Below are 17,222 nucleotides of genomic sequence, written 5' to 3'. Positions count from 1 at the left end.
GTTCACATGCTATTAATAGGTGGGACACATAACCAGACAAGGAAATGCAGGTTTCTAGGCCAAGTGTCTAAAATGTGGTTTGAGGGACAGTTGGTAGCTTGTCAGTTCACACAGCGTAAATGTTGTGTGTCATCTGCACCAGTACTGGCTGCAGCATTTCAATAGCTTTAGTAAAACTGGAAAGGAGGAAAACTGATTTCAGAGGGAATAGATTCAAATCCAAAAGTGGCATTATTACTTTTTTTAAAAAAATTAAGAGTGAAAAAACCCTCATGTAGAACCTATCTAAACATACAAAAAAAAGATTAAATCTTCCACCAAAATGTTGACCCAAGAATTTATGTTCTTACACAGCTGTAGTTACAGAACTGTTTAGTATTGGTGAATTTCAGAACATTGGCAGCTTTTATGTTTATTGCTGCTTTTCTTCAAGGATAATATTTTTGTCTCATTAGATTTTATTTTTTTTTTTATTCACGTATCTTCTATAATAAGGTAATACAGACTAACACGTTAGGACAAAGCAGAAAGGTTACAGTTCATTTTTGTTTAAAGGTAGGAATCTGCCGTAATGTCAGAGCCCTCTGCATTGGTTTATTCCTACAAGGAGTAACTAAAAAAAATGTTGGAGAGTAATTTTATTTTTTAAAAGTGCTTATTATGGACTTATCTCTGTTACTTTGCCTTTTGGGTCTGTGTTTTTTACATTAGTCAAGTTGTCCACCAAGAACTACGAGCTTGCCTCTTCTTTATTGCAGAGGATGCATGCATAATTATATTTGAAGATGACGTCCCACGGAGTGGGACCTGCTTATTATCTATTTTTTATTTTCACATTTTTATTTTTATCCTATTACTACCAGACAAGCAAATAATCTAAAATAAGTAGTTTTTTCCCCTGGACCAATGCAATTCTGTCATAAAATTTGCTTGTGCAAACAAACTAATAGCAGCAGAGAACCTGCAGACTCTTACTAGGTGCCAGTTTGTAGATAATGGGATTGCCCACATGTAAATGAACAGTTCTAGAGTGTAAGACAGAATCTGATGCTAGTTTTAGCCCTTGTTAGATATATTGCACAGTTGAGCAAATTCAGTTCAGTCTTTTGCAGAAATTCAGCTAATTTGTCCCTCATTGCTTGAATGCTTTACAACTCCTGAATTAATTAAATATTTTTTCATCCTTTTTTTCTGTGAACTTCTGAAATTAATGCACTTCTAAAAGACAGGCACCTTTTTTTTTGGTTTTGATATAATGAAACGAAAATGCCATAGAACTCTCTTTATTTAATTTCTTCTGCTCATTGAACTGAGTTGTGAGCATACTCTGATAAAACCAAACTACATTCTCTCATCAAATTCCTTTGATAGGTATGCAGAACAATGTCTTAATTCATTATACATCTGATGGTGCTCTGTCTTCTCTTGAGATAAAATGTGTCATTTTTGATCATTTCTTTCTCATCACAAAAACTGCTGTGGCTGAGACATTTTCAAACCTCTAGTGTTTTAGTGGTGTCAGATGTGAGTTACCTAATGTGATAGAAATGCTAATGCCTATTTGTTCACTGAACTCTGACAACCTTCATTACATCTCTTAAAGAAAAACAAAAAAAAAAAGCAGGAGTATATACCACAACATGTGATCTTAGCAGACTACCACCTTGTATCTTTTTTGTGAGGGTGTGCGCCCTATTTAACCTGGGAATGCCTTCTCAACTTCCAGTCTGTTAAGTACTCATTCTGAACAGCATCTGGTATGATGGGAATAATTACTAGCATTTGTGTTGTCTCAAATTTTTGAATTGCTGTTAATGGTGTTTCTAGATCAGTATTTTTTATTTCAACAGCCAGTCCCTCTATGCAGCTGTGTTCTCTGTGAATCCAAGTCTGGGAAAAAAGAATAGTCAGCGGTACTTGGCTGATATGCATGAGAACCAGACCTGGATTTCTCAGGCTGTATATGCAAAGATGACTATTACTTAATTTTCTCATTTAGGGAACTCAGTGCTCGCAGGGGTTTTACTTTGGATTGAAAATGGAAACATCTTCAGTTTTTTGTACATTCTCAAGCATGTGGGAATACTGTAGTAATTTTACCATGCAAAAAACTCAAATTGTTCTGTATTTCTATTAAAATCAGCCCCAAAATTTCTGTTCTACAGGCCTCATTGATGGTTATGCAGATGAAAAAGCATTTCTGGAAAAACAACTCCAGGAAAAAATAGATGTAATTGACCATCTTGAGCAAGAACTACTGTGTACAGGTAACAAATTACAGGAGTTAGAGGCTGAACAGCAGCAGATCCAGGAAGAAAAGGAATTGCTTTCCAGACAGAAGGATGCTATGAGAGCAGATGCAGGACCAGTCGAACAGCGTATGTATTCTTCACAGTCTTTCCATGAGGTTTTCTTATACTTGCAAATAAAATTGCAAGTAATCTTAGTGGTTCCTCCCCTCGTTTGTAATCATTAATAAAAATGTGATAAGGCAAAATGGGGTATTTCATACTTGATGCCTAATGTTAGCACAATAACTTTTCTACGTATGTAAACAAAAAAAATCGTTGAGGTTTCAGAAGTGTTGAGCACTCACAATTATTCTTCAAGCCAGAAAAAGCTTGATACCTCTGAAAATCTGCTATTACTTTTATTATCACTGGAGGTGGAGTATCTTGAAGTTATGGGTAAAAATACTGGTCTAAATACTAATACTTTCCACACGGTATTTTAAAGGGATTAGCAAGCATACCTACCAGAACGTGATTGCCATAGTTACTTTAGGCACAGAAGATACACTTTTCTAACAAATTCCTCTTTTGGGGAAGAATGGCACAAAAGTTGCATGGTAAGGAAGGCCTGTTACCTACTTGTAATGAAAACTTTCAGCACTGTAGTGAAAAATACAGATAAATACCATGTCAATGTAATCTAACTAACTGCTTACTCAAAAAAAAAAAAAAAAAGCATTTACCCTGTGTCTTTTAATTCTTTCTTAAACTAGTAACTTCTGTGTATGATAGGGGAAGAAATTTACCATAGCAGTGTTTTAAGAATTACTGATCCTTCAAGGACTCCAGTTTAGTTATTTGGTTTAGGTTTCTAAGTATTTTAAAGTGATTTTCATGTATAACAACTGTAAGGATAATTATATATATATATATATATAAGTGTAGGTACTTACATCATACATACCGGAATAACTTAACCACATTCCCTAAGTTATCTCAACAACGTTATCATTAAATGCCACTTCTATCTTTGGCTTCATTTTCTCTTACATTGTTGCTCCACAAGAAAACTATAGCTGGCATGTGAATTACTTTGCTTCTTTTTTTTTGTTTTCTCTCTTTCTCTATTCTCCTAGGCCTAGTAGATGCTGCAGTCGATGCAGCTTCCCAAGCAGGTGTGTTTGTATGTTGCATGGCCAATCTGTAACTGGGTGGAAGACTTACACGTACTGACATTGTTAATCAGGATTATTGGGCTTTTGGCTTACTGACATTACTTGTAATTCTTACTGGCCTGCAGCTTTAATGTTGTACTTCATACTCAGTTTTACATGTCATTAACAACATTTCTTATAATTTCTAAACATGATAAGCAAATTCATGAATAACCATCATCTTATTCACCTATGAATTACAGATACTTAGATAGTATTGGAGGGAGATTTTGTAGCTTTTTTTCTTTATTATTATTTCCAAATACAATTGAGTCATTTGTTATAATAACTAAATACTGTATTACATTGATATATAACAGTTTCCTAGAAATGGGAATTGGTTAAATATGATGTAAGATGATGGTACTTAAAGGATATTTCTTCTATAGTGAAAGTAAATTGTATTGTTTCTGTCTAAATATCAATCATGTTTTAAAGATTATCCAAATGTAATTGCACTTTACAGTTTGGATTTTACCTCCAAGGATTCATATGGTTAGTTAATATGTACTTCAATGGGCTGTGGCTTCAGAGGCTTAATAGGGTGGTTTGGGGCTTTACTGTGTACGCTTGCCTTTTCATGAGGACTCAATTTTGGGCATCCATGCAATCATTGATTTTACAAAGCTCCAGTAACAGGTTGATAATTTCCCTCTCTGTCTGCCTGGCAACCTCGCTAAGTCTTTTCCCTGTTTCCTTCAAATTACTTACATGTATCACATTAAGTGATGAAGACTGGGAGTGAATTGATTTTACTGATGCTGGGGATGAGAAGACGGTTGGGTTTTCTGTACTTCATTGTTAGCTTACTCTAGCTGTAGCTTGAACCCATGCATTTTATTTTCTTTTCAATTATACAAAAACCTTTTAATTTGTATGAAACTTAAACAGGCAAGTGATCCAAACAACTTCACTAATGGTTCTCCGAAGACTAAGTGAAGGATAGTGGTTTTCATATGGATTTGATTTAGTGGTTATCTTGATAATTTTTCAGAAGAAAATACATTTTCTAAAAAAAAAAAAGTAAAAACCCAAACCAGTTCGCATCCTTCTGCAGAGTACAGCATGGATACCTTGGGGAGTGGTTCTGCTTCATAACATTATTAAATATTCATATCTAAAAGTAGTGTGTGATGCTTTTACTATAAACAGAATTACTGGAGGAAACAGAAAAGCTGATGAAAGAAAAAATTGAAGTACAGCGTCAAGCTGAAAAAGAGTATGGTGACCTTCAGAAGCAAGTGAAAGTCTTGGAAATAGACTTGGAAGAACAGGTCAATCGTTTCATAGAGCTAGAACAAGAAAAAAATGCAGAACTAATGGACTTAAGGCAGCAAAACCAGGCTTTGGAGAAGCAGCTTGAGAAAACAAGAAAATTTCTAGATGTAAGTATGGTAAAAGGCTAGTTCCATGAGGGTGGGTGGGTGCCTGTACTGAGGTTTCTTTCAGCAGGAAATGCTACTTTTCCTGAGTTCTGAGCAAGCATAAAAAAAGCACACAATATTCACAGTGTTATAGCCCAAGAATTCCTCGACACACTTGTGAGGTGGGCTGATGCCAACCTCATGAAGTTTAACCATGCCAAGTGCAAGGTCCTGCACCTGCGTCAGAGCAATCCCAGGCACAGCTACAGGTTGGGCAAAGAGATTCAGAGCAGCCCCGTGGAGAAGGACTTGGGGGTGTTGGTCGATGAGGAAATGAACATGGGCCGGCTTCAGTGTGCGCTTGCAGCCCAGAAAGCCAACCGTATCCTGGGCTGCATCAAAAGGAGCATGACCAGCAGGTCAAAGGAGGTGATCCTGCCCTTCTACTCTGCTCTTGTGAGACCTCACTTGGAGTATTGTGTGCAGTTCTGGTGTCCTCAACATAAAAAGGACATGGAACTGTTGGAACAAGTCCAGAGGAAGCCCACAAGGATGATCAGGGGACTGGAGCACCTCCTGTATGAAGAGAGGCTGAGAAAGTTGGGGCTGTTCAGCCTGGAGCAGAGAAGGATGTGTGGAGACCTCATAGCAGCCTTCCAGTATGTGAAGGGGGCCTGTAGGGATGTTGGGGAGGGACTCTTTGTTAGGGACTGTAGTGATAGGACAAGGGGTAGCGAGTTAAAACTTAAACAGGGGAAGTTTAGATTGGATATAAGGAGGAAGTTCTTTCCTGTTAGGGTGGTGAGGCACTGGAATGGGTTGCCCAGGGAGGTTGTGAATGCTTCATCCCTGGTAGTGTTCAAGACCAGGTTGGACGAAGCCTTGGGTGAGATGGTTTAGTGTGAGGTATCCCTGCCCATGGCAGGGGGCTTGGAACTGGGTTTAGCCCTCCTTCCCCTCTAGCCCTGGTGAGACCCCATCTGGAATATTGTGTCCAGTTCTGGGCCCCTCATTGCTGGAGAGAGTCCATGATTAAGGGAGTGGAGCATCTCCCTTATGAGGAAAGACTAGGGAGCTGGGTCTTTATAGTTTAGAGAAGAGGAGACTGAGGGGTGACCTTATAAGTGTCTATAAACATATAAAGGGGGAGTGTCACGAGGATGGAGCCAGGCTCTACTCAGTGGCAAACAATGATAGGACAAGGGGTAATGGGTACAAACTGGAACACAAGAGGTTCCACTTAAACTTGAGAAGGAACTTCTTCTCAGTGAGGGTGACGGAACACTGGAACAGGCTGCCCAGGGAGGTTGTGGAGTCTCCTTCCCTGGAGACATTCAAAGCCCGCCTGGACACATTCCTGTGTAACGTTATCTAGGTGCTCCTGCTCTGGCAGGGGGATTGGACTAGATGATCTTTTGAGGTCCCTTCCAATCTCCAGCATACTGTGATACTGTGATCTTAAGGTCCTTTCCAACCCTAACTGTTCTACGATTCTGTGATTCTATGATTAGTGTTTTAAAAGTCAAAAATTCATTCAAGACACTTATTTAAGACTGCTCTGTATTTCTTAGTATAACTCAGTAGGCTTCTTGAATGTTTAAAATAATGGGAAACTTCTAAAATTAATAAAGAAACATATTTTTTTGTGATCATTTTTAACAGTTGGTAGAATTTCCATGTTTTTCAGTTAAGTCTCTTAGAATTAGTCTGAAGTCTGTGCAAAGTCCTGCACCTGAGTTGTGGCAGCTGATGTGTAGTGGCAGTTGAGGCAGCTGTATAGGCTGAGGGATGGACAGGATTGAGAGCAGTCCAGCAGAGACGTATTTGGGGTACTTTTTAACTGGGAATAAAAAAGCTGGGCATGAGCTGGATTCACAGCCCGGAAGGCCAATTGTATCCTGGGCTGCATAGAAAAAAGCATGTTCAGGAGGTCGAGGGAGGTGATTCTCCCCCTCTGCTCTTGAGAGACCTCACCTGGAGCAGTTTTCAGCTGTGCGGCCCCAAACACAAGAGGTTGTGGGCCTGTTGGAGCTGATCCATAGTTTCTTTTACAGTCTTCCTTTGTAGTAGCTAAGAATCTTACCTCCCAGATCCTAAGCTGAACCTTCCAGACAGTTATATTATATGTATTTGTCCCCATTTACAGTGGCAGCTGCGTCTGTTGTACCCAGCTTCTTCCTTTCTGAGGCTGCCTCTGCAATTTTCTTTTAGACTCTAACCCATTTTCAGCAAACACCATCTTCCTCACCTCCTTCTTTTCCCATTTTATTCCTATTAAGTGCCCTGTGCTGCTGTTGAGAGAAAACTGTTACCTCTGTGCTTTCTCTATTAACTCTCTAGCTGGAAGCAGTAGGGTGGAATGATATTTTTACATAATAAATAGAACGTCCTGTGGCACCTTCGCTGCATAATCCAAGAAGTACTAAAGGAGAGATTTTTCCAGATACTCGTTACCACGAATGGATTTGCTATATTTGATTTTCTACAATTAGAAGATTATTTTTCTTACTGAAACTAGTGTGTCATAATAGGACAAGGTTCAGAAGTAAAAATTCCTGTTACAAGTGTCAGTTACAAATGCATTATGGTTTGGGATTATCAGTAGCATGAACAGGAGAGTTACTGACTACTGAGGTGAGCAGCTGTTTGTAATAACAGCATTAGAATTTGCTGTTTCCTCAAAACAGCAGGTGAGTTTTTAAAATCTTCAGATTGTAAAGGTTAAGGTTTTATTCTGGTTTCCTGAATTTTTGCAAAGTATTTTGTTGCTAGACAGAAGCATTCCTCTTTGTATCAGGTACTTCAGCTAGTTTATTTTCATGCATCTGATAAGGTTTGTCTGTTTTACAAAGTGTCATTTAAAGGTGATGTTTCACTGGATATAACAGTTGAAACAGCTCGAAAGTTAAAACCAAAATACAAAATTCAAACCATTTATATTATTTCAGGGGTTTTCACTGTTGGCTCCTCATCGATATTAACACAGAGTTAATTTCTAATGCTACATATATCAAAGACAAACATTAAAAAAAAGAAAATTATAAAATCCTGGCTTGTTTCCATTTGTGTAGTATACCTGGAACAGAAGAAACAAAACTTATTTTTGTGAAATAATACTGGATGTACCTATGCTGTCCTAGTTTTTTAATTAAAAGTGAAATTGGTTGCCCCAAATGCCAAAAGGAGTTTTTGTTAACGGTAGTTGCAAAAGAGGATCTGCTGCCTTAAAAATACTGACATATTGTTACCAGCCTCACATTAACAGAAATACACAGTAGTAATATACTTAATTTAGATTGAAATCAAATGGTGTATCCACATCATTTCTTAACTTTCAGGAGCAAGCAGTTGACCGAGAGCACGAAAGAGACGTATTCCAACAAGAGATCCAGAAGCTGGAACAACAGCTTAAGATTCCGCAAAGGAGTCTGCCTGTCAATGAACATCAAACCAGAGAGGTAACACATTTTATTACTTGTACTCAATGAATATAAATGACAAGTTGACAGCTGTTAAGAGACCGTAATGAAGCTACTTTATGGTGTACCTGATCTGCATCTATTTACAAACCAGGAATGTAAATCCCCTTAGAATGACGGGCAAGGTATTGGGGGAAAGTAGTGAAACTCTGTTTTCAGGGTTTATTGGTTGGTTGGTTGTTTTTAGTAGACATACAGTGACTTCATAACTTTGAAAAATGCTCTTTCATATGACTTAATTTAAAAAATCCACTTTTTTTTTTCAGAAGCCTGTGGAAACATTCAGGACTACTTTAGCAATTTTATATGTTTTTATGCTGTTTTGTGACATCCTGTTTATAGCACAGGTACAAAACTGAAGTAATTGAGTTACCAAGGTTTAGCACCTGAGATGTAGTAGCGCTGTCTATGTACACTTGAAGCTCCCTAGTGGAGGCCTGTCTCCACTGAAACACATTTAGTGACTATAGAACAGCAGCTCAGGGGAGTCTCAGAAAACTCTTAGATCCAGCAAAATCAAGAAAAGTTGAAGCAGTGCAAATGCTATACATTATGAAGCTCTTGCATGTTTTATTTGATGGCCTGTTAGTCAATTCAATTGCATTTTAGTTTTTGTAGTTTTTCTTTTGTCCTGCTTTTTGAGCAGGGCAGATACATTTGCATTATTTTCTTGGCTGATTTTCAATATTAAAATTTCTCTTATTAGGTTGCACTGAGATTTGCAAATTAAAGTTCTTCCTGAGGTAGTTCAGTTTTTGTAATTCAATTCTTAAATATTATCAATATTTAGTATTCTGTATTATATAGTTCGGGATCATAGGCAGTAATAGAACAGAAGTTGGAAGTGTGTGAGATGTAAGTTGTAGAACTAGTTAATTACTCGCAAGTCTCAGATTTAGAAGTGTAATTCATAGGGGAGGGTTTATACATTTCAGTACAAAAAGTTTGTAAAAAATCTCAGTCAAAGTATTCAGTCAGCACTATGTGATATGGTTGTCAGCAGTCTGTAACAATGCATCTTCTGGAATTAGTTGAGTGCTTAACACATAGGGAGCAATTCCTTGTTTCCTTCTATTGCAGTTTGTGTGCACACTCCTGTTGACACGTTCTACAGATGGCAGAGACTTTTTAGCACATGTAGTTTTCCTGAATCCAAATTGTTCATTTTGAGTTCATTTTGTTACCTGTCTGGTTAAAATTTGGTGCATGGGTAGCATGTGAATTCCTAATTTGACAGCATACTAAAAATTGCCCCCCCCCCCCCTTTTTTTTTTGTACAGAATCTGTATGTAAAAATCCTCCTGATCTATCACACACATACATATATGTATGTATCTTAAATTGGCAGATATGCTACAATGAAAATTTAAAGCATGCTTTAAAATGAAAGGTAGCTATAACTGCGGTTAAAAATCTGAGATTTATATTAGGTGCTTCTGAATTAGATTAGATAGATAAACAATAAGATAATGTCTGCAAACAGCTGCAACATTGTGTATCAACTAATTTAGATATATATTACAAATTATAGAGAGAATTTTCAATGGTGTATTATATTTACATTTAATTTTTACCAAGTGAGGCACATAGTCTTACTATATAGTATATTTTGATGTCATGAAGTTACTTGGATAATAAATAATACATTTTGTCATTATTTCTCATACTTTTCTGAGGTAGCAGCTTTATTTTTTCATAGTTGTAAGGTTTCTGAAATGCTCTTCTGCTTTGCTTGAATGCTGTGAGCATTTACTGTTGATAACCATTTCTTTTTTGTACTGTTGTTTCAGCTATACTCTGTCAACTTATTTGAGGGAGGGTTGTCGTAAAGGGTTTGCTCTAGACTTGATTTTTCTTTTACCATTTCTCTCTCAGGACTTTTCTGTGGTCACTTCAGACTTTAATGTTACTCATGGATGGGTAACGTCAATAATGCCATCCTGTCAGCTTTATGTTCTGGGTCTCCTCTCTCCTATCTATTGAAATGCTTTGAGCCTTCTACCTTTTGGCTACATTGTAATGTCCTAATTGTAAATACTGAAATCAGTTTTTTGAGTGGGACAAACATTACTTTCCATGTCTTGTGCTCAGTTGCTTAGTTTAACTCGGGTATTGACTCTGCATCAGGCCTAGTACCATGCATTTGCTACAGATCTTAATCATCTCTAATTTTGATTAATTGTTTCTGAAATACTGCTGGAACTGGGATCATTCCTATCTCTATCTCCTAACTACTTCAGTTATTCTTTTAATATGCCCCTACAGAAGGTGAAGTTATATCATCCATCACACCTGTTTGGTCCCATGTATCTAACACATCAAGAAACCAAAACTTCCTGATTCGCAAGACAATTCTTTTCAATGTTAAAAGCATATCCTAAAGCTCAGTGGGTCTTTGTGTCACTAATCAACTCCTTATTTTGAATAATTTTGTCACAGATTTTTATTACTATGATATTCCTCAAAGGTGCAAATAGCATCTTGACCTTAGGGTCAAGACGTTCCATTTGTTGATGTTAAAGGTCTTTTTAGTGGGCTCCATAGGGATGCCATACTACTTGCTTTTAACTGACTAGAGAATCTGAAGGCTTCAGAAGACAAGGTCAGTTGTAGAGAGTAGGTGATACAGCACAGAACATATCACTTCTTAAAAAATGCTGTTTGTATTTGTTGAATGTAGCACTACAGTATCCTAACTTCATATTCTGTTTCACCTAAAGAATAGGAGTTTTGTTCTGAGGAAAAAAAAAAAAGAGGTATTTTTTCCCTGTCAGAAATTAGTGCTGTTGCTATTGCTAGCAAACCCTTCCAATCTGGTACAACATATTCATCTTCTTGCTATATTATCACCAGGTTGAACAGTTAACAAATCATCTAAAAGAAAAAACAGACAAATGCAGTGAGCTTTTGCTCTCTAAGGAGCAACTTCAGAGAGATATACAAGAACAAAATGAAGAAATTGAGAAACTAGAATGCAGAATAAGAGAACTGGAACAAGCCTTAATCATCAGTGCAGACAACTTGCAAAAGGTATTGTTTGGTCTAAAACTACCATTTAGTTGCTACTTTCTTATATTCTTGAGAACAAAACAGTATATCTTTTTCTTATCTGTTCATTATTACTATTATTTATATTTAAAGGTGGAGGAAAGGAAACAGTTTGGCACCATCATAGTAAAGGGAGAATTACCTCTTGAAGTGCAACTGCAAGCTGAACGAGAAGCTGTGGACAGAAAGGAAAAGGAGGTAAAACCTGTGAAATATTCCATGTTTCTGCTGACATTTTGATTTATTAGCTTTTGCTTTCCAGTTGAGTTTAGTGAGGTATAAAGCTGAAATTTTTTAACAGATTGGAGAGACAGCAGTCCAAATGCCTTTGAAATTCCCTTGTGAGCTAAGATAACTGTTATTATTGTCTATGTTAATGCTAATGACTTACAAGAGCATTTCTAGAACCAAAATTGAGTCCAGTTAATGAAAAACAGAGTGATTTCAGCTGATTTTTAGTAAGTTTTAAAATTCCATTCAGTTTAAAAGCACACTTCTGTTTCTGCATACCAAACCAGTTTACTGTAGACATTGCACTTGAAAATTAGGACATTTAATTTTTGATATGACTGTGTACTCCTTTGCTACCCTTTGTTTTGGGAACATAGGTGACAAACCTTGAAGAGCAACTGGAACAGTTCAGAGAGGAGCTAGAAAATAAAAATGAAGAAGTGCAGCAATTGCACATGCAACTAGAAATTCAGCGAAAGGAGGCCACTACACGCTTGCAAGAACTTGAACAGGAGAACAAATTATATAAGGTGTGTTACAGAGAAGCCCAGAGCTTTGTTCTAGAAATGCATTATTAGAAAAAAGCCAAGATATAAAATTCTCTCTCAAGCATTTCACAGTTCAACTTGTAAAATATTAATAAACTCTTGTAATTCTTATTCCATGCAATTTGTTGATATTAATTGCTATGCCTTAAATACTCATACAAGAATATGCAGAAAATGTTATGTACTACTGTAACATGGGTTTGTGGGGGCTTTTTTGGTAGGATGAAATGGAAATCCTGGGACTAGCTATCCAGAAATCTGAAAAATGCACCATAAAGGACCATCACTTAGTGGCTGGGAGGCTCGCTCACATCATGCGAGAAAAGGAGCAGGAAATAGATCATCTTCATGAACAAATAGCAAAACTGCAACAGCAACTTGAAGCCACAACTGATAACAAAGTACATACTTTTGAAATCTTTTTTGGAGTCCTACTTCGTGTTGCTAGATGTTTAAAGAAAAAAAACCCTAATTTCCCCCCACCATGTAAATTACCTTCCATTGCTGCTTTAATTTCAACACGCAGATGCTCCAGTTTCAAGCAACGCTTTAACCCTAATCTATTTTTCCTGTTTTGAAGGGTACTATTTACTTACTTTTCTTTTTATTATTCTGCCTAGTTTCTGCTTGAGTTTTTGTTTTAAATTCTTGTTCATTCCGTATTCTTCTCAACATTCATTCTACTGTCTGCCCTACAAAGACTTACTTTCAGTGTTACATTTCAGTGTTGGGTCACATTTGATTTTATGGTTTTTTTTTAGCAGTTAAACTTTTGTGCTCCATGAGCTGTCTAAATCCTTTACTATCATACATACCAAAGCTGCCAACATCTTTAATCCAGTTTGGAGCATGGTGGATGTGCAAAAACAAAAACAAAAGCTGTGTTTTGTTAGAAATGGAGAGCAAGAAGGACATAATCAGATTCACCTTTCTTTTATTTACTGAGATTTAACACCTGTAGATTTCCATTCATATATTCACCGTTCAATTATGTGTATTTATGATAATAAGCTGCTGCTTCTGGATTAATTCCATTTTATACAGCTATAATGCTGTTCAACAGAATTTGATTTCAACAGAAAGTCTACTTACTGTGCATTGATGCGAGACCAGAAACAGGCTCTCGCTTTTCATTTTTTCATAGAAAGAAAATGGAACTTTTTCAGTGGATGAAATTTTCATTCTGGCCATTTTAAATGTGAACATGCATTAGTCATAAGCTTTTACCCTGAAGCAAGTATTACTCAGTGAGGTGAGAACAGTAGTTCTGTTAACCTTCAATATAGGGTAACATTCTACTGTTGAGTCCACTAAAACAGAGCTGCGTCCAAGCTGGATAATTTCACTAAGATCTGTGCAAAATGAACCTCGGTGAATAATGAATAAACTTTGAATTGGGTTTAGGAAATTGGATTGAGGAAAAATCATACTTTAAGAATCCAGACCCATTCTGCATTATACAATAACCACAGTAATACAGTTATATTTCCTTCTCTTGAGAAAAATACACAGGATTCACATATGATTCATTTTAATGACTGCTTCTTTTCCTGTTATATAAAATTTCATTTCTTAATTTCGTCTTCTTACTCAGTTATATTTTCCAGGACATTAAATGCTCTGCTTAATTATGAGATCAGTATTAAATATTAATTGATTGTTCTTAGGTTAATCCCTTTCCTAGTCCCTTGGACATCTTCATCCCACTAAGTGCTTTTCTTTTAATTACTGTATTTGCCTTCAGTGGTCCTTTATTCCATAATGTTATGAAGAAGAGCAACTGTTATGCTGTTGATAGCAATCACCAGGATCACTGTTCTGTTCTTCTGAAAATTAATGACTTCTTTACATTTTATCAAGTGGTTTTGAGCTTCCTCTAGTTTCTGTGGATTTTTAAAGATACGTTCTAGGTTACAAATTCTATAATTTATATGGTCACATTTGTAAATTTTTTTCATACATATGCTTATTACACAGTTGTCTTATTCTAGTTAGCTAACTAAACCTAACAAAGTATTGAGAAAGGAAGGAAAAAGCATGGCTATTTTAGTAATTAATTTAGTCATCTTTCTTCTATTCCTCTTCTTTTTTTATTGTTTGTATTTCTGAAAGGCCCTTTTAGAGTTCTTACCTCCTGTAGGTACCTTAACATTTTATTTCATCACATCTCTTCCTAAATATTTTTGACAGATTTACTTCTGCCTTTTTCAGTGTAGAAGCACTGTTCATTTCAGATATCCAGGCATTCCCTTCAGAAAATATATCCACTTTGTTTCTTCAGTGTTTCAGATGTCAGTGAATATTACAAATGCTTTCACTTCATTTGATGCTTTCACACCTAGTTTGTAGTTCATTATGATCGCTGGCTACTTTGTGGGTCTTAGTGAAGATGTCCTGGTGCTCATAAAGCTTTACAAGAGACATCTCATCAAGAAATTCACAGAGAACACACTTTCTTTTGCAAGATGTTACAATGGTTTATTAAACTGTTGCTGAAGTCCAGGAGAAAAATTATCTGAGGTTTTAGTAGCTGCCCATTATGAAGTTCTTTTCTTTGTTTTCTTTTTTTTCCCAGGTTGTTGAAGAGCAGAATGAACATATTCGGGAGCTTGAAGCCCAGGTAGAATGTCTGAAAAGTGATCAAGAGTATGTGAAGAAGAAAAATTACGAGGAAGTAGAGCAGCTGAATGATGTTATCGACAAGCTTCAGCAGGAACTGGCAAATATTGAGCCAACAGTACCTGCAGACATTGCTGCTTTACAGGAAGATGCTGACAGTCTAAAACACACCCTTGAAACAGTTCTGGCAGAAAAGGAAGCTTTAGAGAAGCAAGTAGAAAGCGCAAATGTAGAGGTGTCTCGAGCAAAGAATGAGCTTGAGGAAACCAAGTTAAAAATGAAACGGCTAAAGCAAGAAATAAGTATGTTAAAAAAAGAGCATGAAAGAATAACAGAGAAATATAAGTGTGCACTGATGAAAGGTGATAGGGAAAAAACAGAAGATGTGAGCACTGAAAAGGTGGAAGAAGGCTTACGTGAGAAGGTAGGGTTGCTAGATCAGTCCCAGCTTGCGTCTTCAGATGAGAACACAGGAGTCGCTATTAGCAAGATGGAGGTACAGCTGCAGCAACTTCAGGCATGCATTAAGGAAAAAGATTCAGAACTGTGTCAGTCCTACAATGAAATAAAAGCCCTGAAAGAGCAAGGAAAAGGTGAAAGAGATACACTTAAAAAGAGAATATTAGAACTAGAAAAGATACTAGTGGAAAATGTTGCTGCTGCTTTTGTGAGTCAGGTTCAGCTGAATGCAGTTCAAGAGCAAAGGAAATACATGCAGGAAATGCAGGAATCTTCAAAATACGTAGAGGAAGCAAGCGAGAATGCCCAAACAGAAGGTTTGAGTGATAGAACTGAAAATGAGATGGGATCAAAATTCTCAGTCTTAAAACAGAGGCTTAGTGAGATGGAGGATCAACTGGCAACTGTAAATCAGACCTTGGAGCTAGAAAAAGAAAATGTAGAAGTTGCACAAAAGGAAGCTAAAGTGAAAGAAGAAAGACTCTTAGAACTTCAACAGTTACTAGAAGAGGTTCAAGAAAAGCACAAACGAGAGATTCAGAAATACATTAAGCAAGAAGAAATGCAGACATGTCAGGTAGATGCCATTTTCTTTTGGCTTGTTTTCACTGAAATCAGTTATTTCATGTAAACTATACTGACTGAAAAACTTCTTAATGAGACTAGTAATAGGAATATTCTGCTGTGTTGAGTAGACTTTTATTTCTGTATTACTTCTGGTGTTACAGAGAAGAGAAGGATGTTATTTTTAGGGGAACCCCAGTATCAGTTTCCATTTTGCATCAAAAGCAGTTTGCCTTTCACAAATATAGTGTGATTTTAAATTTTGGTCATATACTTTGTTACTCTGTCTTTGAATTGACATAGAATGGAGTGAACTACACTTTTACACGACATGGTAGATCAATAAAAAAATGATAATGATTATATGTGAGAGGGTTCAGAATGGTGAGTGATAGTACTTTGTGCCTGTACAGATTGTTGTTTTTTTTTTTGTGGGGACAGAAGGGACAATGTTTGTTTATGTATGCTTTGATTTTAGTTTACGTTTTCTTGCTTTCCTGTCTTGATTCCAGAGATACTTCCCATCAGTGGTTTTTACCAGTATACATTTGTCCTGTTTTCCATCCACCACTGGTTGTGTTGCCTTTGAATTTAAAACCTTCAGTCAAAGTTTTCTATACTTGATAGCCCAAACATGGGCTTAATTGCTGAAACTCTTGAGTTCAGAGACATCATGGAACCCAGTGCTGGGCTGGGAAAGGTTCCAAGACCTTCATCCAAATATAGATTGAATGAATGTCATAAATGTCTTACAGGCTTAAAAGTATTATCAGATTTCATTTCCTACTCTCTGTTCCCCTTCCTCCATGTTCTTTCTACGTGGTGTAGCAAATTTCTCCTTGCAGTTCAGTAACCTGTAAGAAGACAGTCTTTCCTACCATACTTGTCCAGTTTGTGGGAGTTAATCTAGGAAAATAGTCTTTAAGTCTTAATTTTTTTGAGGCTGTGTTAATCCAAGTAACATACACTTGTTTTCCCCTATGGTTTTCTCATTCGTGGCTTTTGTAGGTTGGCGTGAAAGTGATCCATGCTGTTAATAGTTGATTATTTGTAAGATTCTTTACCATTTTCCATGTCTTGTGTTGCCATGTAGGTAGGGGCACAACTCCTGGGAAGTCAAAAAGAAAATGTGCTTATTAATGAACTTGAACTAGAGCAACTTAAAGAAGAGGCAGCTGCTGCTAAGGAAGAACTGAACAGTTACAGAGAAAAGGCAGAAAAACTTCAGCAAGAGCTAGCAGTAAGAACTGGATTGTTCCATATTGTGTTTAAAGTAAATGGTTATGCAGGACTTCCTGTGCAAATATGCATGCTATAAGTTTTTTTGATCTTGTACTGATAACGCCACTAAGAAAAACAGTCACTCAGTACCTACTGTCGGTGGAACAGAACTGGTGCTGTAGACTAAACCTTCACTTGTAGTCAAAGTGCATAGTTTTACAGGCCACTACAGTGCACCAGTGGG

At 36.8% G+C, this 17,222-nt stretch overlaps 1 protein-coding gene across 11 annotated transcripts in view; it reads left to right on the top strand.

The window, feature by feature from the left end:
* Positions 1 to 17,222, top strand: part of AKAP9 (A-kinase anchoring protein 9) — a 111,469-nt gene that overhangs the window by 77,353 nt on the left and 16,894 nt on the right. For 8 of the 11 annotated variants that reach the window (XM_062605163.1, XM_062605161.1, XM_062605159.1 and 5 more), the window contains 10 exons: positions 2,166 to 2,378; positions 3,368 to 3,406; positions 4,598 to 4,830; positions 8,148 to 8,267; positions 11,142 to 11,318; positions 11,430 to 11,534; positions 11,945 to 12,097; positions 12,337 to 12,516; positions 14,691 to 15,770; positions 16,851 to 16,997. In XM_062605163.1, coding sequence (XP_062461147.1) covers positions 2,166 to 2,378; positions 3,368 to 3,406; positions 4,598 to 4,830; positions 8,148 to 8,267; positions 11,142 to 11,318; positions 11,430 to 11,534; positions 11,945 to 12,097; positions 12,337 to 12,516; positions 14,691 to 15,770; positions 16,851 to 16,997 — 2,447 coding nt within the window. The remainder of the gene's footprint in view (positions 1 to 2,165; positions 2,379 to 3,367; positions 3,407 to 4,597; positions 4,831 to 8,147; positions 8,268 to 11,141; positions 11,319 to 11,429; positions 11,535 to 11,944; positions 12,098 to 12,336; positions 12,517 to 14,690; positions 15,771 to 16,850; positions 16,998 to 17,222) is intronic. The other 3 variants (XM_062605157.1, XM_062605164.1, XM_062605160.1) reach the window with 2 other exon arrangements.

Source organism: Pezoporus occidentalis, unplaced genomic scaffold (genome assembly GCF_034315485.1).
Source record: "Pezoporus occidentalis ecotype Australia unplaced genomic scaffold, CSIRO_AGI_Poc_V1 ctg9, whole genome shotgun sequence".
NCBI classification, from domain to species: domain Eukaryota; kingdom Metazoa; phylum Chordata; class Aves; order Psittaciformes; family Psittacidae; genus Pezoporus; species Pezoporus occidentalis.
The sequence above is the reverse complement of the archived record's forward strand: the minus strand, read 5'-3'. Positions and strand labels throughout refer to the sequence as shown.